Source organism: Ischnura elegans (genome assembly GCF_921293095.1).
Source record: "Ischnura elegans chromosome 13 unlocalized genomic scaffold, ioIscEleg1.1 SUPER_13_unloc_3, whole genome shotgun sequence".
NCBI lineage: Eukaryota > Metazoa > Arthropoda > Insecta > Odonata > Coenagrionidae > Ischnura > Ischnura elegans.
Window position 1 is genome coordinate 227795 of NW_025791659.1, and position 25299 is coordinate 253093.

At 36.6% G+C, this 25299-nt stretch overlaps 1 protein-coding gene and 1 long non-coding RNA gene across 2 annotated transcripts; both read right to left on the reverse strand.

Moving 5' to 3' along the window:
- Positions 1-4433: 4433 nt before the first annotated feature.
- LOC124172946 (gastrula zinc finger protein XlCGF28.1-like) lies at positions 4434-6076 on the reverse strand. The gene has a single exon (XM_046552476.1). The coding sequence runs from the start codon at positions 5961-5963 to the stop codon at positions 4611-4613; it is 1353 nt and encodes a 450-aa protein (XP_046408432.1). The 5' UTR covers positions 5964-6076; the 3' UTR covers positions 4434-4610.
- A 44-nt stretch (positions 6077-6120) lies between these two features.
- On the reverse strand, positions 6121-23053 carry LOC124172947. Its single transcript, XR_006868326.1, has 3 exons — positions 23010-23053; positions 17206-17269; positions 6121-6262 (listed from the first exon to the last, which is right to left on the reverse strand). It is a non-coding gene; the product is annotated as an uncharacterized LOC124172947 (long non-coding RNA).
- Positions 23054-25299: the final 2246 nt, after the last annotated feature.

Below are 25299 nucleotides of genomic sequence, written 5' to 3' on the forward strand. Positions count from 1 at the left end.
ATGGATTTCAAAGAATTTTCAGTCACCCGCACAGGGTAATTAAATTATTTTCATTGAAGTCTTTTTCTCAATATGTTGATAACTTTCATCTCGTTTTTGTCCTTAAGGTTGATCCTATTCTTTCATATTTTCTCAAGTTGTTCTTTACTATTTTTTATCTATTACCAACATTGACAGCTGGCCGTTCGATATATCGGGCGCCATGCACGGGGGTCAATTCTCTTTGCTAATCTAAAGATGGCTGCTCATATATTTAACTAAGAATTTTTATTTTAGAATAGTATATTTAATTTTACAATTAAGTTAAATATATTTATCGATTGAACGTAAGTATATTGTCAGCCACTATCCATAAAAAATTTTTTTCCTTGGCAATAAGTAAATATAAAACCCAATGGCACCTCTGGAGGTGACAGATGATGCAAGGTCACCCTCAAATGTAACATCATATAATCTATGTGACTGGAGAAATAGTCCAGGAAATGAAGCTCATAAAAGTGAAAAACCTTGCAATTTTTTCAAACTGAATCGATTTGCACCAAAATTTGGGATTAGACTAATTATATCCCCTACTTCAAAATCTATATTATGCCAAAGGGCGCTTTTTATTTTTTAGGGATGAAAACTACCCCTAAAAGCTGGAACTTAAAAAATTATTTTTTAAAGCTAAATACGGGTAAAATTTAGTTTAAATTATTTGTATAATTATTTTTTTTGTTTGGAAAATAATTTTGAGGCGTTTCAACCCATAATAATCAACCCTTATTGGGGTTAATGTAAAAAAGAATTTTCAAACTGAATCGATATGCTTAAAAATTTGTGTTTATACTAGTCATTCCTCCTTTAAATTTTTTTTTCAAACCGAATCGATTTGCATAAATATATGGGATTATGCTAATCATACCCCCTTCTTCAAAATCTATATTATGCCGAAGGGCGCCTTATATTATTTAGGGTGAAAACTACCCCTAAAAGCTGAAACTTAAAAAATTATTTTTTTAAACAAAATACGAGTAAAATTTAGTTTAAATTATTTGTATGATTATTTTTTTTGTTTGGAAAATAATTTTGAGGCGTTTCAATCCATAATAATCAACCCTTATTGGGGTTAATGTAAAAAAAATTATTTACCCTAAAAATAAAAAGTATTTATCACATTGTATCTTCTTATTCACTTTCATACTCCTTTTATTATGTATTCACTTTTTTCACTCATGATTTTAATCACAGCACAGAAAAGATATAAAAATAGGATAAACAGAACAAACTTCGTCATGGTAACATAAAATAATAAATGTAAATTTATGTAGACATTACATGAAACACAATCAAACGGAGACTAAGGCTTCCAGTCTTCCCACCACATGCATGCTCACAGGTCACTGTGAGCGAGAGCACACATACTCACATATGTGTCTGTATATATGCATCTTATGGGTATGTGTGTTTATTTTGTAGCAAATTTGAATGTATCGTTAGATTCTAACGTAAAGTACACAAAGTATATACTGATTATGAGGAATATTATGCTCTGAATTGTGGATTTCGAATTTTTCGAAAATAAATTTGATTGGTATTTCAAACATTGCTCCTTTATTTTTTATGATAGAAAGTTAATTTAAATTGTATTTTGTAGGGTTTTTACTGACTACAAGGTCATGTGAATTAAATTTTTTTCGAATCATTAATTTTGAAAGGGGAGGGATTTTAGGGTTTAAATAAGGTGGAGCTCCCTTGGAAATAGAGGCTTTAATTATCAATATTTCACCAAATATTTATTGTTTAGAAAATTAAAACACACCAAAATATTTGAAAATAAAGAAGCTAAAATTTATTACTCTTGCATTTTTTTCATATCTCCAGTTTTTTTTGGAGTTATTTTGAAAAAAGAGCATTTTTAACGAAATTGTAGAAAATGACTTTTCACTTTTTCCTCCAATTTTTTCAAAATGTAGGGTTGTAAATTAAAAAAAACATCTAGTATCAATTAACAATACTTAAATAAAGAGAAATACTGAAGGGCATTGATCAATTTTGTCTAGTGTGGTAATAAGGAATTGTTTTCACTGATTTTTTCGTACAAAAAAGTAGGGACATCTTATTTTTAATCATAACTCGCTCAAATTTCATGATAAAAAATATTTTTTCTCGTTATAAGAAAGTTTTTTAAAAACACTTTTAAACAGGTTACATAATTTTTCCTCGAAAATTACATTTTTCCCGCTATTTGGTATTGATTCTTTCAAATTAAGCGTATGACAATTAATAGATAACCATCAACAAGTTGTAGCTCTGTCCGAATTGGTCATAAAGGAAACATAAAATAAGATTTTTATTTAATTTTTTACAAACTACAGTTTTGTAATTCACAATTTCCTAATAAAATTAATACTTTTCAAGTTATATGCCTATAATCGATTAAAATCGTTGATTTTTTCGTCAAAAAACTGTTAATTTCAATCGCAAATAACTCGAAAAATATTAATTTTACGCAAAAAATGGAGAGAACATTTTATTCTTAGAATTCATTTTTCTATCGATTCCTGTGGTCAAAATGTAATAAAAAATTTCCACCCCCGAGATGGGATGGAAACCACCCCCAGGGTAAAAGCGCCCGTCGGCATGATATAGATTTTGATTCTTGGTATATTCCCTACTTATTGTGAAAATTTCAAGAAAATCGATTCAGTTTGAAAAAATTGCAAGCCAAAATGCTTCATTTCCTGGACTAAAAGGGGAATCCTCTAATTAACCTGAAATGCATTTCTTCATTCTGAAAAGGTATTGAAATGTGAAATTTGACTGGAATTTTTCTTTATTTTTCTCAGATAACTTGTTAAATAACATTTGCATACTAAGTATCATAAATTCTAACTATAAAAATGTGAACCTAGCTTTGCAGGAGGAATTTACGGCATTTCTCGGCGATACGGTAATGTCAGCACACGATTAATCTTTTTTATATGTAATCTTTAATATATGTTTATCTATCCGCTATGCATTTCCATACGGCTGCAGAGATTGCGGCCAAAGTTTGTACATAGATGAATCCCTTCCTCACTCACTCCGCAGTACTACTTTTGGTTGCCTCCGACGGGTCCTCTGATTCATTTTCTCATTACCATCCCCTGCAAGTGCGCTCAGCGCCACCTAGCATCCATTCCCCACCCTCTGCTTACTCTCTCACCCTCCGATAATATCCCCATTCACTCTGCCAATGTTAGTATACATTCCAGCTCCATTACTGCCTTTTCCCGCAACTTCGCCGTTCTGAGGTAAATGACCCACGATTATCCTTGCTGTCCTATTAACCGTGCATTCCGACAAATCGTGACGAATCCCTCGGCCGAAAATGAAAACAGAAATATAAATACAATTGCATATATTTTAGTTATGAAAATAAATAACATACTGAATTCATTAAAATATCAAACTCGGCCATAAGCCTTTTATTATGCACTAATGTCACATCATTTCCAAAAAGCAGATACAATATTAATTATTATAACAAAGAATATTCAAAGAACACATGATTAATTCAAAGAAAATTCAGAACCAATTAGGAGATGACAATGAAGACTGGACTTAAAGCTAGAAACATTGGAGTTAATATTGTGGACGTCTTTAATCAAAAATGTGCAGTGTAGGCTGCTTCATCCTAATCAGATAGCCAGGGCGTGCCCTTTTCTGCAACTACTCTCCTTCAATATTCATTACGAAAATCCAAAACTACATTACTTGGTACGCATTTCATAGAAACATGTAGATGGCCCATCATCCCTATTGACACAATATCATCATGCACTTCTCGTTGTGCAGGCGAGAATTAACTATAAGACTCCTCCGTGCAGCTTTGCATGAGGTTTAATTAGGACATTTGTAAGATTCATATGAATTAACCTGAACGCGAGAAAATGTTGCATGCGCAAAGGTGACTTTTCTGTGTGAAAGCACACAACATGAATAAGAGTATCTCACTTTTGAACGCATGTGGGAGTTGAGATTAGAAATAACAGTGAAGGACTTGGTGCAAAATACGCAATAATAAAACATCACAATAGTACGTTTACACTTGTGGTGATCAGGGCCGCTCCTTGTGGAAATGCACTTGATGCGGACTATGCGTTAACAAGGCTGCTCACATGTGTGAGCATGTATGAATATCTGTCAAGGTAACCACTCACTGCAAAACACTTCCAAAAAATGTTTCATTGATAACGTTTATCTTCAGTGTGTATACGAATGGGTTACTAGGTGGCATCATGGCGTGACAGACTTGCTGCAGACGTTGCATAAATAAAGCAACTCGTTTTTTTTGTACAGATGTACTAAGAGGCTCTTTGTCGAGAGGGACATTCAAAATCGCCGCACGAATAGGATTCTTTTACGTGTTGTTTCGCATGTGAATCTTAAGTGAACGACTCCCGAGTGAAAGATTATTTTTGTAGATTTTGCATGATAAGGGTCTCTCTCCTATGTGCTTGTGCATGTGTCCCACCACATAGCTTCTTCTGTAAAAAGAATTTTCGCACATTCTGCACGACTAAGGCTTCTCTCTCGAGTGTATAGGAAAATGTGTCACAAAGTGGTTCTTATTCGAGAAAGACCTTTCACACTCGTGTCATGATTTGCCCCTCTTCCGTATGCAAACGCATGTGACTATCGAGAGAACATCTCTTTGTGAAATGCTTGCAGCAAATGCTACAAGAATAAGGTTTCTCTCCCGCGTGTCTTTGAGTGTGTGAGGTGAGCTGACTTTTCCTAGCGAAGGACTTGCTGCACAGGTTGCAGATATACGGCTTCTCTCCGGTATGTGTTCGCAGGTGATTGTCGAGAGTACTCTTGTGAGTGAAACACTTGCCGCAAATGCTACAAGAATACGGTTTATCCCCCGTGTGCGTGCGAATATGTCTAACTAAGCTACTCTTATCCGAGAAAGACTTTTCACACTCATTGCATGAAAAAGGCTTCTCTCCCGTATGTGTTCGAATGTGACTTTTGAGATTACTCTTCCGAGTGAAAGATTTATTGCAGATTCTGCACGAAAAAGTTTTCTCTCCCGTATGCGTGCGCACATGTCTAACTAAGTTACTCTTTTCCGAGAAAGACTTTTCACACACGTTGCATGAAAAAGGCCTTTCTCCTGTGTGTTTACGTACGTGCACGTAGAGATTTTCTTTCCTAGAGAAGGACTTGCTGCAGACCTTACATATAAAAGGCTTCTCTCCCGTGTGTGTTCGCAAGTGAATATTGAGATGACCTCTATGAGCGAAAGACTTGCAGCAAGTGCTACAAGAATACGTTTTCCCTCCTGTGTGTGTAAGTTTGTGTACGGTGAGGTCCCTTTTCTGAGTGTAGGACTCAGTGAACTCGCTGCATGAATATGGTCTCTTTTCCTCTCTCGGACCCACGTGATTGCGTAGATTTCTAATGCTAGATGACTTTGAAGATAAACTTTGTGAAGTTGATTTCTCTTTCAGAGTGAAACTTCTCGTCAATCGTCTTATATTTTTCTCGTCCCCTTTTCCTCCACTGATTTCCTTGATGAGCACATTTTCCTTTGGCACAGGCTCTAGTCTTTTCCTCTCCTGCCCACTTAAAGCCATTGAGATGGTAGGCTCGCAAGAACTGCTGTGTCCGCTTGATGGAAGTGCTCCCGGAGACACATCTACGATTGATGATTCTGCTGCGGCATCAAAATTACGAGCAACAAAATGAATTTTCATGTGTTTCATTAGCTCCTTTTTGTTGTTGAACACATCTCTGCAGTTGAAGCAATTATATGAATCTTCGTTTGAACTGTAACTGTTCCATGGGTTTTCGATCAAGCAATTAAGTACCTCGTTGTTGCCTCCCATGATGGTCTCACAGCCACTTCTGTCATTTCTACTTATTCTGATAAACCTAAGGTTATGCGAGGTATTTGGTGCATCACAAACACTTTTCTCCCCAACAACAGCCATTGCGGCTCCACCTCTGCTGCTTTTAAGTGATTCAATGTCTTTGTTATTACATTGTCTGTCATCAACAATTGAGCAACTTGATATCTCATAAGTTTCAGAATCACCACATTTTTCCAAGTATTCGTCTATCAGATTTTTCTCTATCTCTTCATGGGATGTTTCAGCCTTGTAATCAATCTGCGTCGCCAAAGGTGTGGGGCCAATGCATTCATCAATTGAATGAGTCCTTAGATTTCCTTCTGCAAGCAGATATGAAGTTGATATTGTTTGCTCGGGCATTTCTTCGGCAGCCGGGACCCCTAGAAGAAAATTTCAAATAGCAACTAACACCATCAAACATGAAATTTAAGACTACAACATCTTCTACTGAAAATTCATTTTAAGGATGGAAAAATGCACAAGTCAGGTGGAACAATTGCTGCCCAAGTTGGACATGAACTTAGAGACTCGATATAAATGAATGGAGGGGAAAAGAACACACAGCATAAAAATGACGAGGGCAACAAGGGTGAAGTAGAACAAAAAAGACGAAATCATTGGTTAAAATGCTACGTATACAAATAATCAAGCACACACATGCGCATCACACATATGACTTCCAATTGCAGGAAAAGAATAAAATTATACCCCTTTCAGAATTGGTCCTTTAAAAAGGGAATTTTTTTTTCTTTTCAATCGAATATTTAATGATTGGTCAGTATTTTCTAAATTAAAAAGGTTCCTAACAATGGCAATCACAATTAATTTTGTGGTACTACAGATGAGTATCTAGAAAAATTATTTTCAATGTTTCCTGGATTAGTTTTCATAGAGGTAATTAAAAATTTAAAGATAGAAGCAATGAACTAACAGCCAAAAGAAACTCCCTTGAGTGAAATATACCCAACTGCCATAATATAAGCAATGGTTTTGAGGGGCACCGAGGGCAGATATTCCAAGTATGGCACGCAAGCTTGAGCTCTTATTTGTGTTGAGATAGTAGCATTTCCACTCTTTTTCAGTACATGCAGTTTCATCATTTCCCAAGCTTTCTTCTGCAGAAAATCACTCCTAATAACTTGAGAAGATATTTAATGAACCTTTAAATTGCCAAGGGCAATGAAAGCAGAAATTTTCAATAATTAGTAAAAAAAATGACCGAAGGCTGCCATCTTGTATTACTTCCTGCAGTGTAGTTTTTGCACAGAATTGGACGTCCACTAGATCAACGTCAATTTTATTTGTTGTAGGATGTGAGCATATCAGATTTATTTTGGCTATCCCTTTCAGCATCAATGGCAGAATCATAAAGGCCGCTTTACACGGTGAATGATCATTCGAAAGATCTTTCGAAAGATCATTCGATTGACCATCATTCACCATGTATAACGGAAATTTCCTGCATTCGAATGAAATTTCAGGCCTGTTCTAATTTGCTTGAATGATTTCCGTGAATGATATGAGCGCACGGCGTCCATCTTGCCATTGGTATCCACCTCGGAATTTTAATATTTTACATAAAAACTTTGGAAGTATAGTAACCCACGAAATAGCTCAAATAATTAATATGTACTTTGAGAGAACATAAATTCACAAACATCAACTATCTAAAGTCAGTAATTCGGAAATAACATTTCGGATATTTAATGAATAAAAACGTCATTTTTCTCCTCGGTTGCGTCTATATTTTGTTCAATTTACAATTATTAAACTATATTTCATTATTTGAGCGCTAAAGTTTGGGGCGAGACTCCCAATTAATGACAAAATATCTGTTTATTCGGTGAACACATTCCAGCCAAAACGAGTCGTGACATAACATTGGCCCACCTTGGAAGTCACAATCTCACGGGGTCGCCTATAATTCAAGGGGAAATCCTATAAGTTAGCCCATGAATATCACAGTCTACTTTCTTCCCCTGCTTCGATAGCAAGCAATGAGATGACACTGAGTCAACTTCATTGTAGAAAGTATGAGGATACTGAAGCGCACTCTTTCGAAAATAGAACAGGTCGCTTCCTTTTTGTCTCTTCCCCTACCTTTCTTCCTTCGCACAGAAGTGATCTTTGCTCGACTGCATTGTGAAGGCTGTGTACCCGAAGGGACCCCAAACATAAAAACTCATAGTCGACCGGCCTTCAACCTTGAGGAGCTTTTGCTTTATGCTTATTATGTTCTTTTTTATGGGAGCTGGACGCTGCGGCGTCAATACTGGACTGGTCTCCATAAGATAGGATTTTTCTGAACGAATAACAATGTGCAGTTTTTCCCCAAATTATCTTTTCACTTACTTTACAATTTAATGAATCGGAAGGGAAAAGACCTCGGGCAGCCATTTGAAGATTAAGTTCCCTTATGATAATGTTACAGAGCACACTATCTTAAAGCATAATCATCTTTGCTCTGCAGCGAAAACAACCAATTATGTACTTCGTTACAGGATTACAAAACGCACGATTTATTAAAGTGGTTTTCCGCTGTCAATACGTATCGTTCTAATTCCTCTCATTACTTAGTGCGTCATACCCCACCGAAAGTCAAAGCAATACAAAAGTATATTGAAGCGCACATGTAAACAAAGCGTTCCATCGTCTGCGAGTTCCAAAACAAATAATGTGGTGACAAACGGTCGGAAATATTGTTAGAATCGAAATACACTATCGATAGTCGCACCAGTGCGCATCATTTCTGCGCAGAAATTTCACCGAAATCATTCACCGAAATCTTTCACCGTGTATTGTCAACAGGAATCAAAGTAGCTGACATCTGGTGGCCAATTTCAAAATGAGATGTGGAGGATCGGCCGGTTTGTTTACTAATGCTACAGCCTAGCGGTGTGCGAAACGGATGTGTTTTCAGCAATTTTTAGAAGCGAATACTGATGTAAATGGTAAATCTCAGTTGTGAATAATGGATGAAGTAATTTTCTCCACATCTGACGTTTTGGAGTTCAATAGAGACATCAAGAGGTCCCTCGTTGAGGGCTATGGGGTGGAATGCTGCAACCTGTCATGGTTGAAGCACTTTTGGAGTATTTGGTTCTTGTAATGGGCTTTAGCATACGAACAAGCGTTATTAATGGCATGTCACACGAGATACATGCTTTTCAGAAGAAAATTGGCGCTTCTTCTTCCGTTTTCGTGTGTATTGTTTGACGATTTTATCAACCATCTATCACAAGAGATATCATTATTAAAATCATCAAACAATATGATAGGCATTTTCTCACATAATCCATCCGTCCTCAATAATCTATTCTTCTTAAGGGAATTTGACGTCGGTGTGGTCGTGAGTGGAATTCCCCTTGCATTGGCGTTTTGACTGCTATGTGGAGTCACTCGACTCTCACCGGCTAGCGAAGATCGATGGGGAAGCGGCGAGACGGGTCGCGCGAGGGTCTCCGTGCCTCGGCCCCGGAATTTTGGCCATTTGGGCAAAGCGACTCGAGAAATCCTTTAACCCAACGAAGCACGCAGGCCTTAGAAACGTCGGGGTTTCGCACCGCATCGTATTCGGAAGAGCAGGGCCTAGTTATTGAATGAGAAAGAGACAGATGTTTTAAGGGCCGACCCGGTTTTGACGGGCCCCCGGGCGGAAGATGTCCCGGCGATCGTGGGGGGGGATCGCCTGGGAAAAGTTTGTGCGAGTTTGGGAGAAATTACCCAGATAGCATGGAAGCTTGCAGCAAACTTGTCATAGGCTTATCATTGGCTTGTTGTCACGACAAACCTTGTCGTGGCAAGTTTGCAGCAAACTTGCTTTGACAAACCTATTCTGGCTTGAAAGCTATGTACATAGCTTTCAAAAAGTTATGTACAAGCTTGAATAAAGCTTACAAGTTATGTTAACACATACAAGCCGTAGAATAGTACATTACACCTGCAGAAAACATGCCATATTGCACCCATAGCAGATTTGTCATATCATTCCTGCTGCAGACTTGCCATATCAAACTTGCCATATCAAACTTGCCATATCACACCTGCAGCAAACTTGCCATATCAAACTTGCAGCAAACTTGCCATATCACACCTGCAGCAAACTTGCCATATCAAACCTGCTACTACCCACATAACATGTAAGCTTACGTCAAGCTTGACTTTTCCTTGCCTATGTCAAGCTACCCATATTGATTTTCCATTGCCATGTCAAGGTGGAAATATTTTCAGGTCAGAAAACTCAGTCATGAGATCACCCTCAAGCAGGGATGGGAATGGCTTAGATTTACAAATACATTTCCTTGGATTAATATCCCACTTAAGAAACTGCCTCCAAAAGGCGCCTTGAGGGTGCCTTTCAGGTGATATGGCGAAATTTTTTTTACACAATTTCTATACGGGATGTGAACAATGTACACATTTTATACATATTTTTATAGCCTATATAGTACTTTATACAGTGTGTACACGGTATAAAATGTACACAAGTGAATACAGTGTACATACAAAAATGTATGCGACAGGGTCCATTTGAAATCTATGCTAAAAACAATTACTTCCATTATAACGATAAAACTGGAAGCTTGGTTGTAAGGTTTTAATAATATTTACTTAATGAGAATTATAGTAATATAACAATATAATGTTATTTGATATAATTATCTTCATATTCATAAAAACTCAAGTAAAAAAAATTTTCCCATTATATTACGAACTTATTTTAATATTTTGGATTAAAAATCGTATTTTAAATTCGCGCCAAAACGCCCGGCGGCCGTCTTGTGTAACACGTGACCTGTTAACGGTTACTGTTATTTTGTGATTGGGCATAGCTGTGCTTACAAGCAAATTTACGTTGAAGTATGCTATGGAAGAAGAAATAAATCCGCGCTTCGTAGTGAATACTGGCAGAAAGGGATTGGAAATATGCTGTTTCATGCAACAAATGAACGCCTGAATAAGTTTTTGAATTCCCGGAAACAGTGGCTTTTAGCGTCACGAAGAGATTCTCTGCTGTGCTGACCATGTAAATGTAAGTAAATGGAACATTTTTTTCCATTCGATACTTATGTATGATTAATGAACCGCCAATTACTATCCAATAATTATTTAAGATTATTCATTATTTTATTCTCACGGTTATTACAATTTAGCATGGTCTTTGCTTTCGCTGGCATAGTGAAAAGAATCCATTCAGACGGTTAAAGTTGAAATATCAGGGTTCTCGCAGTAGAAGCCACTTTGTTAACAGTTCTTTATGACATTAAAACATTAGTCTCAACCTCAATTAACTCGTTTATGAATCATTTTTCTTGAAAATGAGTAACTACTGGGAATATGTCGAAGAATAATAGCAATTAATAAGCTGATCTAAACATAGCCATCAGTTGTACTCTCTCCGATCATTATAATTTAGGCATTGATTTGTGCTTTAGTACATTTTTTTTACAAATGCCCATGTATATATCGTACATTTCTGCCAGTACATTTTTAACTGACATGTTGCACTCAAGGGCATAAGTAACACGTTTCTAAGCTGTTTCTTTGCAATATGATTGCAATCCTTAAAATTTTTGTTATGTAATCAATTACTCGTGTTTGTTCATAGAAAAATTAGCGGTATATTAAAATCTATGGTTAGCACTTGTTTGATAAGCATGTAGGCAGGATTTATGATGATGAGGGACTAAGTCTGCTAAGGTAGTAAGCAAATCAATTGGTATTTGTGTATTTATAATAATTTTATATTTACAGGCTGCAGTAAATTAAAACTACAGAATAGCCAGCTCCTCATGTGGATGGGAGAAATGGCACCTGAGTTTTCACACTTGGAGAGGAAAGTAGATGCTTTATTGGCTTGTGACCCAAAGCGAAAGGATGCTGCTGTGGAGGAGATGAATTTCAGCCAATGACAGCAGATGAGGATTTCATCAAACTCTGCCATAGGATAAGTGAAGATCCCTCATTTGAGCCAAAGTTGGTAAGTGAATAATGATAATTTGTGTGCTGCCATCCTGATTCAAACAATGTATGATTTTTTTAATGAAAGAACAATTAAGTTTTTGTAATTAGTTTCAAAATCGATGTAAATTTGGAGCTCGCCAGACATAGGTAGGTGTTTGGAATTCAAAGTGCTATAAAAATACTCAAGTACAACATAATTTTGAAGTGCATATGGATTAATGTCCAATGATATATTAAACAATTATGGTATGATTGGATTTTTGTTATTTCATATGCACTTGTGCACACATACTACATGTGCATACTAACCATGACAATTGTGTTAATTATTTTGGTGAATTTTTCTTCTGACTGTAAACATGATTTTTAAATATTAAACAATTATGGTATGATTGGATTTTTGTTATTTCATATGCACTTGTGCACACATACTACATGTGCATACTAACCATGACTATTGTGTTAATTATTTTGGTGAATTTTTCTTCTGGCTGTAAACATGATTTTTGTTATTCTTGTATTAGCTGTTAACTCTTAATTGATCTGATCTTTTTTATCTCTAGATGCAATGTTTGGTAGCAGTTGGTAGAAAAAATGAATGAGCACTTCTACAAAATATGTTGCGTCGTGTTAGAATGACAATGTAGCAGAGCTGTATTCCCTAACAGGCAAACTTCAGAAGAATTCGGTTAAGAAATCATTTTATAGCTCTTCAGTGTGTCCTATTATTTTTCGTGAGTGCATCCAATAAGATATTCTAAGATTATAATAATAATTGATCATTGAAATGAACTTTTAACATTTTACATTAAGTGACATTAACTAAGTTTTATATAATTTCATAGGTGTATGCAGAAGGGTCTACCGTGATGCATCTGATGTGGTGCTGAAAGGGTGTCTGAGTAATTGGCTCAACCAGGCTAAAGTCAGGAAAATAAGAAAGTAAGTAGTCGCTTCTCATTTCTTTGCCACATTAATTCGATCATCCCAGACATTTTCTTCATATTTTCCATTCCCTCTTAGAATAGGTATACACTATAATGTTCCATGGAAGTTGATTCATTTACCGCCATTATGACAATGTGGGGGTACAATATGGACATCTCATTTATTAAATCTGATTGCTTATTCTTTTTGGAATATTCGTTAATAATTTCTCAATTTACCTCCCTGATTTAAGCAAATGATACATGATATATCATTTCACATGGAGTAATTACTATTTTCTCTTCAGGGATTGGCAGGATAAACAGACTGAGGATCAGGCTGATGAAGACAATAATTTTGCTTAATAAGTTCATCAGTAACGATCTATAAGTATGCAACCATGTAAGTTCCATGCACAACCTTGTTCTCCCATAACTAAACAAGAATTCAAAAGAATGAAGTTTTAATTTTACATCCTTAAAGCCAATCAGCATGCTTGTGAATGTATTGATAAAATTCGAGCAATATGTTTTTACCTTTTGAAGATTTCTGTATTTTAGTTATTACCATGTGTGGCCTAGGGGGTCATAAATTTTTTAAAGTGTTTCTGTCTTTGATGTTTACTATTTAGTTGGTAAGTATTTCACTCACTTCATTCATAATGATTAACCATCGATGACTACATATCTATCTTCGGTATGTCCACCGCTGCCTCAACATGTACATAATTAATGAGAAAAATAAACTCTTCAGCATTTATTTGTTGCCCATTTTATTAAATAAATTTAGCAGCCAAATTCTGTGCATGTGAAATTACTAACAATTGATAGAGTGGAAAATTTTCAATTTTGTTGATGTAAATTGATCATTATTTAGGAGAGCATTTTATTTAGCAGAAATTTTAAGCTAGTTTTTCCTCAGCAAGTGTCACTACAGAAATGGTAGGTGTGGAACTAGTTTTCCTAGCAGGTGTGACACTACACGTTTTCAGCAGGTGTGATGTGACAAGTTTGCAGCAGGTTTGATGCGACAAGTTTGCCGCAGGTTTGTTTCGACAAGTTTGCTGCAAGTTTGAAAAAGCGTAACTAGGAGGTGACAAGTGACAAGTGACAAGCCTGCCGCAAGCTTGCAGGCTTGTCATGACAAGTTTGCTGCAGGTTTGATGCGACAAGTTTGCCGCAGGTTTGTTGCGACAAGTTTGCCGCAGGTTTGTTGCGACAAGTTTGCTGCAAGTTTGAAAAAGCGTAATTAGGAGGTTTGATTCAAGCTTGCCGCAAGCTTGCAGGCTTGTCATGATAAGCTTGCTGCAAACTTGCAACTTTGTCATGACAAGCTTGCAGCAAGTTTAGCATGCTATCTGGGTACTTGTCTCAAGCAGACTTAATCCCGGCAATTGGTGGGTAGTCGGCTGGGAATATTCATATAATTCTCTTGTCGCGATTCGAATCATTTCCCCAACCTTAACTTTCCTGGCTTATTGGATATCTGAAAATTCATTGATAGTTATTGCAAGTTTGTTCAACCTTCTTTCCGTCTGCATCTCATCCTCTGACACCTCCATACTTACGCGAACAATTTTTAAGTAAGCATTAAATGATACAATGAAGGTGTCATGCCTTCATTTGTTTTTCTATGACCCATTCTTGTTTTTTTCTTAAATAAAACTAGCATGCTAGCTCACTCTTGCCCATTCTCATGACGTGCTCCCACTTCTTTCCCAAATTAGGGGTGTTGCGGAATCTATGTAGAGATAGCTTTTGTCTCACACTGGTCGGTGCAATTATAAACGTCGCACATTTTGTTGCTCATGAACTTCTTCTTCTAAGTTTTTCATCATAATGCCATTGATATTCGGCTAATCAGTATAGTGCTGGCCGGCTAACGTTTCACACGAACAAGCGTACTAATGCATCCGATCCTCCATATTCGGCCATGACACCTAATTTAGTGCTGCCACCTGGATTCCCTTCCAGATGCGAATAGCGGTACCAGCGTATGAATTTCTTGCGAATGATCATTCGAATGATCTTTCGAAAGATCTTTCAAATGATCATTCACCGTGTAAAGTGGCCTTAAAGCATTTTAGAAAGAATAAGGACTAATTTATTATTTTGGGTCAGTATGACATCATCGTCAATTCTTCTGTGAACTAAAGAGAGATCATTTCCCTGCTTTGCTTTTGCAAGGGAAAATTTCTCTCCAAATTCACCACTTATTTCTTTTTTTTGCACCAACGTATGTAAGCCTTTTTCTTTCAGCAATTATTTTGGCTAAGGGAACAATAGATTTTTCTTCCCTGCTGTTCATTATATACATTGATGAACTCTGCTCCCACATTAGCAGTAAAATACGTTTATTTGCTGATGACCCTGTGATCCATCGCGAAATTAGTGATCACTCTATGAAGTTCTATCATTGGACTGAAACAACGTTCATTTGTGGAGCCAAGAGAGGGGACTCAAACTTAATCTGAGCAAATGCATGACGGTACAGTTCTTGCTGAAGTTGCACAACTATAACCATGTTTATGCAGTGGATGGTATTAACATAGAGGCAACATACCAAGTGAAGTACGTGGGAGTTACGATAAGCTTGAACCTATTGTGGGGAACACACATAAGAAATATTTGTGGCATGGCCCTGAAGAAATTAGGATTTGTCAAGCATATTGTGGGAAGATTTTCAGATGAGAAAGTAGAAGATAGGTGCTATTTTGCACTCGCCCGACCGCACCTCGATAATGCAACGAGCGTATGGGATCCAGCAAAGAAAGACTTAATCAGTAAACTGAAAAAAATACCAAGGAAGGCTGGTTCGTCAAAAACCGCTACCTTTGTACAGAAAGCATTACCCAGATGTTATGTGAATTGGACTGAGACCCACTGGAGACTCGAAGGCTGCACCCTAGGCTAAGATTTCTTCAACAGTTGAGAATGGATTTCTTTGAAAGCCACACGGAGGACCAAATACTAGAGCCTCACTATATTTTCAGGTCCGATAGAAGCGATAAATTAAAAGTTGTTTTGCGGAACGGGTAGATACGGGAATTCGTTTTTCCACGAGCCGTAAAGGATTTTAATAAAAAATAGTCCTAATTCCCATAGAGCATATCCTTTTTATGCAAGAACAGCGGAAGTCCTAACACCCCCTACCACACGCCTTTCAGGGTATTGTGCAGATTGAATGTAAAATTATTTGATTGATATCAAGAATTCAGCTGTTTCTTAGCCATACTGATATCATTTCTGGAGCATACCTCTAAATTTAATATTATGTCATCCATATTTTCTCCTCCAAGGTAGCTTCATGCCTAGTTGTCAGTAAAACCTAACAAAGCACCATTGATAATCCCAAGGACAAAATATTGAATAGGAATGCACTCATTTAAAAGATTTTCGCTAATTTTCCCACGAATTCAAAATGGTCCAAAAGCAAAGCCAATTTTTGCCCTCATTTGACCAAGTTCCATGTTTACATTTTCAATGAACCCTGAAATTTACTTTTAATACTCAATTCTCAAACAAAATACTCCATTCTGGCTTTTTGGGTTTATAATTTTGAGGATTCGCACATCCCCCTTTTTTACCGGCTTTTCTGGAAAAAAGGTGCGCGGCTACTCTGAGTAAATATTTTTCTTTCAATAAACTAGTCTCCAAGCTTGGTTGGAGCAAGGCAGCAATCTTTTTATTCTTTTGATATGACTCTTTAACTGTCAAAAATGCCAAAAAGAGAAAATGAAGAAAAAAATTCTTAGCCATAAATAAAAATTCCTAAAAGTAAAAAGCTCTCAATGTCAGTTACATACCCAACAGTTTCAGTGAAACAAAAATATTTTGTTAGGGAAGACCATTAAACACGATACAGATGAATACAAAAGGGTAAGTAAATATAACACTTCTCCCCTCTTCAATTACCCTTTAAAATAAAGATATCAGAAAATATGTATGGATGACTAATTCAGGCTCTTCATCCTTCTGAATCAGTCACAATAAGGCCGATTTCAGAAGAGACGACTTTTCACATTCCTTCATTCTCCGCATCGCACAAGGAAATCCAGAGTTTTCTCATCTGAAAGCGGTCTGAATTTCACGACCAGTTGACGCTGTTGATGGTGCAGTGCCTGGCTCGATAGAAATGGGTGCAGCGGAGAACACGGTGTCATTTGACTCGTTTGAAGGCATCCGTACATACATTAGGTTATATGAAAGCACGGCACCGTGCCACCTGAAAGTAGCCTAAGCCTTATCTGTATACAGCTATTTGTAGCCTTTGAAAGCACTCACCCACTGCTTCCATTGTAGTCTCAAGGGCTACTGTCCAATTCTCAATAATTACTTTAGTCACAGTAAATGTTGGCTAAATAAAAGCATTAACATATACATCCTCCACATTTCCAAGTATAGAGTTATTTGCAACCAGTAAGAGTACTCACCAAATGCAGACTCATGGGCAGTAGTTGAACTCTCAAATGGGTCCCCATCCTCACTTAAGGTAGGCTGGAAGTAATCATCAAGATATTAATCATGCACGAAAAGAGATTCAGGTCTTTTTTTTGAAAGGATTGATATAAACTTTTTTATAAACCACATTACAACAAAACTTGGAATTCCTCACAAATTTTTCCTTACAAAGTAAAAATATTTTCAACACTTCAGGGAATTAAATATTATTCCATTTTTTTCAACATGTTAACGGTCTTTGATTTATGTTCTGCCTGCATTGTTATATTATCTTCATTAGATAACTCTGCAATGGATGTAATTTAGTTCATGTGATACCATAAAATAATTAAGGTTTCTTTCGCAACGAATGAACCGAATGAACGTAATGCAAGCTAGGCATCTGTGTGAAAAAATGGGATAAAATCTGACACTGCATTGCAGAAAAAGATTTCCACATAGAAAACTAAATTCTTCCGTGATAATGATGGAAATAATGTCGAACAGCAGGCATTTGTAAGATTTTGTACAATGATAAGTAGAAATATATTATGAAAAAAGTTCTGCATGCGAATGTTGAACCTAGTACCTCCAGATAGTAGCCAAACACAATAACCACCACACTACTGCTGCTACTTGAAAGAAGACCATTTCTAGGGGAATATATTAGGTATATAAATGTTGAACTGCATTCCACTTTAAAACCATTGGTTATAAAACCCAATATGGGATTTGTGGAGAGCTCCCAATGAACTACAACACTACAGAGTTTGATTGAAATGTGAGAACTGATTTTCTTAATGAGCTATGAATTATCAGTCCTGGGATTTCATATTGTAAAATAAACATCTTCATGAGGCATGATTTATTGGTCGCCGGATATTTTATAGTAAAATAAATATCATATTGATATTTGCTTTATTGGTACCAAGATTTAACATAGAAAAATCTAAGGCAAGAAAACTACAACAATTACAATAAAAATAAAGAGGAAAAAATGACTTATTTTGAATTAAGAATATGTACTTGTTTCAGTTATAAGTAAATTAGAATCGAAACTGCCTGTAAATACTCGTGCGTAAGCCTGACAAACAAGGGGAGCCCACAAACTTTGCTACGCATTTTTCAATGCCGTATTTTTTATGGCCTTTGGAATGGTAAACACATCCCTGAACTAGTATTGGTTCCGTTGTATGGGCCTTAGCTTGGCTGCAATTGATTCATTTTCATGCGGTACTTTTCACAAGCCGCCTATAGATACATAATATCTCACCTCTTAGCAGACGGGTCAGGTGGGGTAATGGTAGCATTTCAGGCTACCACACAGGGGACCAGGGCTTCGTCACGGCTACATATTTTTTTGTCTTCATTATGATCATACGGCGTCAACTTTTTCAATAATTTTAGTAAGGGTGTTAACCTCAAACGAAATTACCAATTTAAGTAGATGCTAACAGTGAGTTTTGGCTAATAATTCACATTGGTGAAAAAATTTCTGCAATAGGTGCATTACATTTTCTTTTGTGCTCCGTTGAAATTTGTGTGCTTTTCAAACGATCAGTCTCGGCAGGAAGTCAGGCTCGAATGGCTGACGTCACACACAGCTACTTTGCTGACTGCATGCTTTCAGTGAACGCTGTTATCCAAGCCGTGCTTGAATTTGTGGATGCCATAGTGAGAAATGCCTTCGGATTGTGGTTTTATGAGGGCTAATTCTAATACTGTGTCTAATATGAGCTAAGTAATGCCTAATGCTCATTTTTCATTTTCAATTTTTTTTTAATAAATAGTGGTCAAGGCAAGAAAAAGCCTAAATACACAGAAAATAAATCTAATAATGACATTTTAAGCACTCTGGAAATTCAAGGAGTCAAGCGTGCGAGGTAAGAGTTAATGCATATTAACTATGATAACACTGTAAAATATGTTAATTGTACTCATGAGTATATTTTGTATCAAATACTTAAGTTTGTTACCATTTACTTGGCCTTGGCTGGTTTCCATCTCTATTTGAATCATACCCTAGTAAACGGTGAAATGGTTCTCGAGGGATAAATTTCATATTATATCAACAATCTGTGTCACACAATGCTCGTTTTTTTAAGTTTGAAAGGCTTTTGATAATTTCTAGCCTTTAAAAAACTATGGTGACTACAAGGAACTCATATCGTAAAATAAGCAGTTATGTTCCTCTCAGATTCGTCCGCATCAAAACATAGAATTGCGAATTGTTGTCAATATTTATTCTTATGAAGATTACTGAAAGGCCACTTGCACACGCACCGATTTTGGATAGCCAGTAATATACCGGCCGATATTTTACTGGTGCTGCTTGCACACACCCCGGATATTTACAGGTCAAAAGATAAGTTGCTTGGTTGTTGAGCCGGTGCTGGAGACCAGTAGTGGCAATGGTCAGTAGCTAACCAACTTTTTACCGGTGCCAGTGTGCGGTTGGCCAGTGTGCAAGCTTCCATGCCCTTCCATTGCTCACTATTGGAATGTGGACGGCCGTCCAAAATGGGTGTGCTATGGGTCTAGGGGTTGAAAACTATTTCAGCACTGCTAGAGAAGAATATGGCGATTCAGCAGTTTGTTATATCCAACTTAAAAGAGAATAATATATAAACACTATGAAAAGAAGAGTTTCTCCTCAGCACAAAATAAGAAAAAACTACAGGAAAAAAATTTTGTCATTAATTCTTCCACCATTCCCAGATGGAAACAAAATTTACAAATTCATTTTTATCAAAAGGTACTAAATATTTGATGGTATAACATTTTTTATACTAAATCCATGTCAAAGCTTGTTTTATTGGATCAGAGGTCTTTAGTATTTTAATTTCAAAACATTCGATTATATTCTGTACTTAGCTGTAATTGGATTGAAAAGAAAAAGGTAGATCAAATTTATTATGCTTCGGAAAAATTATTAAATTTTTAAAGTAATTTGAAATAAGAGAAGGTTGCGTGGATAGTAGATCCAAGGTTTGTCTTACTGATTTGGAATTGGTCTCCCAATCTATCCAAGCTGTAATTTGATTTTAATTTTCATGATAGTGATGAAAATGTCTGTGTTGGCAAACTTAAATATTCCAAAGAGCAAATCAATTACATACATTGGATCATTAGGTATTCCTAAGTACCTCTTGCAGTATCTTCATTATAAAGTCAATAATATTATTGTTTCCACCAACTCCAAAACTGCCAGCTGCGTATGTGCTTGAGAAACAAACACTGTTTAGCGACTGTATGGCAATATCTGGTGTACTAAATCTAAGACTAAGTTGGGATCAATTAACTTCGGCGATCATTGAAAGCAGTATAAGCATTATTCTTAATCTTTTATAAATTATTTTCCTTCAAATAACTTCAATAAAAAATGTTTTTGATTGAAATCTGTTTGACTTATTTTGGAAGACCACAAGTAAAACTGTTTATCACGTTAACTGACATTATATGTCTTATATGTAACAATGGAATTCGGTATACGTTTAACACTAACATTAAAATGATATCCACAGCAATAGTACTATGTTTTCTGCTGATTTTTGGTCATCTTGCCTTGCTGCAGTAAACCAGTTCCTTCGAATATGAGAATTTAGGGGCACAGCATCAAAAAGTTTTCTAGGATTTTTCATTGTGGTCGATTTACAAAGCCATAGAAAGCAATATATATGCGCCTTCTTCCAAATTTCCTCCATTTTCACCCTCGTTATTTCTTCGCTGATGCAGGATCACCGGTTTGTAGAAAGGGTTAACAGGTTCCGCAAGAAGTACGCTGATCCTCGTATTCTACACTTTCTGCTAAGCCTTTCAAGGGTTACATTTTTTAATGTAAAAGCGCTGAGAAGTACACCCCTAGGGGTTACTGCTGCCAGTAACCCCTAGGGGGTGAACTTTCATTTAAGACGGTAAAAAAATTGGTGAACAACTCTATTGCAACAACCATAGACATGAGAATATTTTTTATCATCATAATGGCATTAAGGTATTTAAGCAGTGTCATTTCAAACACGGTGATACAAGGACTACACTAGCAAGGGTTGGTGTGTGCCAAAATGTTAATTTTTTCATTGATTATACTGATCAATGTCCACATAAAATATGAAAACCACTCTTGGGAGAGCACATGCTATTACAAGCTCGCAGCGATCAACAACATGTGTACAGACATAATTAATAAGAACACAAAACGATTTTAAAATGCCATATTTTTCGAACACTTGTAATACACTTTACTCCAATGGGAGTTTACTTATACAGTACCTATGAGCTAAAAAAGAACATTCCAAAATATAACTTCAATTTATAAATAGAGTGAAATGAAAGTTGATGACCCTGGACCGGGCGTGCTGTCATAAAATATGTCAACCCTCATTAACCAAGGATTTCAACATAGTGTGTACATTCTGGGCTAGAATGGTCTCATGTATTCCTAAAATGTACTTTCATCGTCTATATTGCGAGTTTTCAAAGTTCAAAGCATTGCAGCTAATTTTTTAAGAACAGCAAGAGGAACCCATCACACGTGGCGTAAAAATTACGCCGCGTGACCGGCCGTGTACCACCTGTGTACCTTTATATCTGTATCACCCATAATGTAAAAGATTTAACTAATTTCTACAAATAAAGATAAATTTTAACAAAAATCGAGTGTTATCATATATCCACATAAAATAGGCAAAGTATGCCATTCACCCGGTTGTGTAGAAATAACAGTCATGCCCGCTAGAGTGTTAAAAGCAACAATTACACCAAATGTGTCTTGTGCTCGCCGCTTCCCAAAATCTTCCGTAGCCCTTAAATTATAATAACCAGAGGCCCACCAACAATGTCATTTCTTAAAAAAAAAGCCAGTTTTATAGCCCCCTACTAATCTTTTGGTATGTTTTTGAGGAGAGTATCAAGTGGAGCCTTCACTTCTCCACGTTGGAGATGACACTGCTTTATGCACACAGACACTCCAAACTAATGCCTATTCAATGGAACCACTGCTAGTGCAGGGATGTGTTCACCATTCTCATGGCCATAAAAAATACGGCATTGAAAAAGGCGGCTAAAGGTTCATGGTCTCCCCTTGTAAGATGAATGGAATTTGAAAAAGGGTCTTTATACTTCCAATATAGAGTACCACTGGAAATCCAGGCTCCTGCATTGCAGGAATATGGCTCTCTGTTATTCACCACAGGGAAAAAAGTGGAAGTTGGTCACTTGTCAAGATACAGCTTAAGATCATTTGCATCTCATCCCTTGCGATGAAGGCAAACAAGTAGGCCACTTACTGAGGTACCAATAAAAGTAGCATAAACGTGCCAAACACTGTTTGCTCGTGGCCACTACATTCCCACTTTCTTTTGTGTGCTATTGAATGCTAACCAGTTACTAACAAGCATCTATGAAAGGCATTTGACACCAAAATAGTGGGTAGCTTCTGAAAATCACAGGTATTTTATGTCATCATGTGAATAACAGCAAACACATGAAACACTATGGGCCACCGAGGAGCCCCACGTCCCCACTGGAGGGCTAATAAGGTTAAGTTTATTGGTCCCAGGATTTTATATATTAATGTATAAGGCAAGAAATCTACTACACAAATGAACAACATAAAAAGGAAAAACAGATTTTTTATGATGAGAAAACTTATTCGAGTAATTAGTAACTTTCAATCAAATGGGTTACCTTTAAAGCCGTGTAAAAATCAAAATTTCATCGCATTTTTCTTGATTAACATTTCTGCCCACTATCTCCTCCAACAATTAATCAAATTCCATAGCAATAATTCTATACATACCTGGGCATTCTCCTCAGGAGATGGTTCCTCCTTTGCCCCGACCAGCGTCCAGTCCAGGTCTGCCACCATGGCTCCCCTGCCCTGAGCTTCCACCTTTTCGTCTTGGGAAGCAGTCAAGGTATTGGGCTGCAACATAATCCCCAATCATCATCATTAATGATTGAGATACAGAAAAATAAAAAAACTTTTGAGAATTCATCACACAAATAAAAATAAAGTTAGTTTCAAATGGATATATTCTTCATACTACCCTGCAAGCTGCCTCAAGGTAATTAATGTTAGGAATTTATAACATTTTTACTTATTTTGTTAAAATTATCACTTTACTTTATTCCTATTACTTCCTATTTTCATCGCAAAATCCCTCCAAAAGCCACATGATGATCCTCAGTGCAATCATTTCTGGAGATGCAGAACTCCAGATAAAATCTTATTCGTCACTGTAACTTATTTTACGAAAGAACTTTGCATGAGAATCCAGAGCTCATAGGTAATAACATACATTCATGGATATAGGGTCAAAAATGGAGGATAAATTTAGTGTATATTTTGGTTTATAATTCAGTTTAGAGACATCAAACATTTTGACAAATAAATTAAACTTACTCAGACAAGATATAACAGAAGGCCATTTTGAGTAAACAAAAAAGAGAAATCTGTATCTAAACTCCTTATAGGACACAGCTTGCACAGCTTCAATGAGAAAATATGAAGGTTCATTTACTCTGCATGGACAACTGATAGGTAGGAATGGGAAAATTTCGCCATCGTGAATTTTGTGGATTTAGACACAAAGTGTCCTGGTAGACGTAAGACGTTACAAAGTACACCAAAGTGACTGGGGATATGACTTTTGAACTCACGAAATGTTGCAAATTGTGTCCCAAAATACGAATTTTTATTTTTTTGGAGAAAATTTTGAAACTAATTTCAAGCACAGGAAAAAGCATTACATTACACGGAATGGTTTCAATTCGATTAAAATTAACACAAGTGAGAGTATTCCTTAGGTATGTGGACAAGTGCAGTTCCTCATAGCATAACTAATGTTGCGATACAATCGCGGGAGGATGGCATCGCGTGCTTTCGATTTGCTGCAACATATGGCATCTCTCATCCTTACTCTGAGGGAATAACCATCTATTTTCTCTCCGAGTTGAACAACAGAAGAGCAATGTATGCAACTTTTTCTTATCAACATCACAAATGGAATATTATATTGGTTGAGGAATCTGAAGCATGCCCCTAGAACTGTTGTAACTCCGTGAGCATTAAAATCAGATTTCAGTGGTAAATTCTGAGTAGAACTGTCCGCTAGCCCGGCGCTAGCCTGATGAATGCACCCATGGACTGCACGTGCCTGAATATCTGCTGTTTGGATCTCTACCTTTTAGCTATGTCTGTCAAATAACTGATTTTTCAGCGGCAATTGTTAAATATTGATGCCGGTGTCTCAGACATTCTAGTTATTTTGACAAGTTAATGTAATGCAGAATGAAAAATTAAGAAAAGGGACAGGGCTTTTCAGTATCAAAAGGATGGATTTTATTGTATCGATTAAAGTATGGTACTGTTCAAATTCTGCAATTGTTAGGTAGCTTGGGAAAGGAAAGACTCGATTGAAAAACATTGGAAATCTTCGAAGCATCTAACTGCTGCAAAATTTGGTAAGTACGGATATTCTTTAAAGTTAAAAACATCAATCTCTATCTGCATCTACTGCTGCCATGAAAAACCAAATTGATCATCATTTTGGAAAGTGGGTAGTATGAAACTTTCTCAAAGCTGACATTCTTCTCTACAAATTGGAAAATGAGCACATGAAGTCATTTTTGAATGACAGGAATAGAAGGATCAACAACTTTCTTATATCCACATGGTGATATATTGAGACCGACCATGGTTTCGTTGCAGCGTAAAATTATCAAGGTCGCTGTAACGAAACCATGGTCGGTCTCAAAGAATTACCATGTGGAAAAAGGAAAGTTGTTGATCCTTCTATTCCTGCGATTATGGATTTCCACAAAGTTACACCCGCTACTGTAAATTATTTTTGAATAAATTCGTTGGGGGCAAGTATACGATTACAGCAGCTTATTGTAAATTAAGTCAAAGCATTCTAATCCTTTCCATAGCCATAGGAAAACTAACATTTTATTTACCGCTGTGAATAATTTTACCTCGCTACTGGTGCTGGAGAAATTACCTACATTTGCCAACTAAGGGACAAATATATTCCTGATCTAAAATACAACACGAAGACTCAACTGAAGGACAAGTAGGTGATAGT

Bases quoted from the DNA above. Each gene is read 5' to 3' on its own strand.
- LOC124172946 (XM_046552476.1), bottom strand. From the start codon at position 5,963: ATGGCTGTTGTTGGGGAGAAAAGTGTTTGTGATGCACCAAATACCTCG.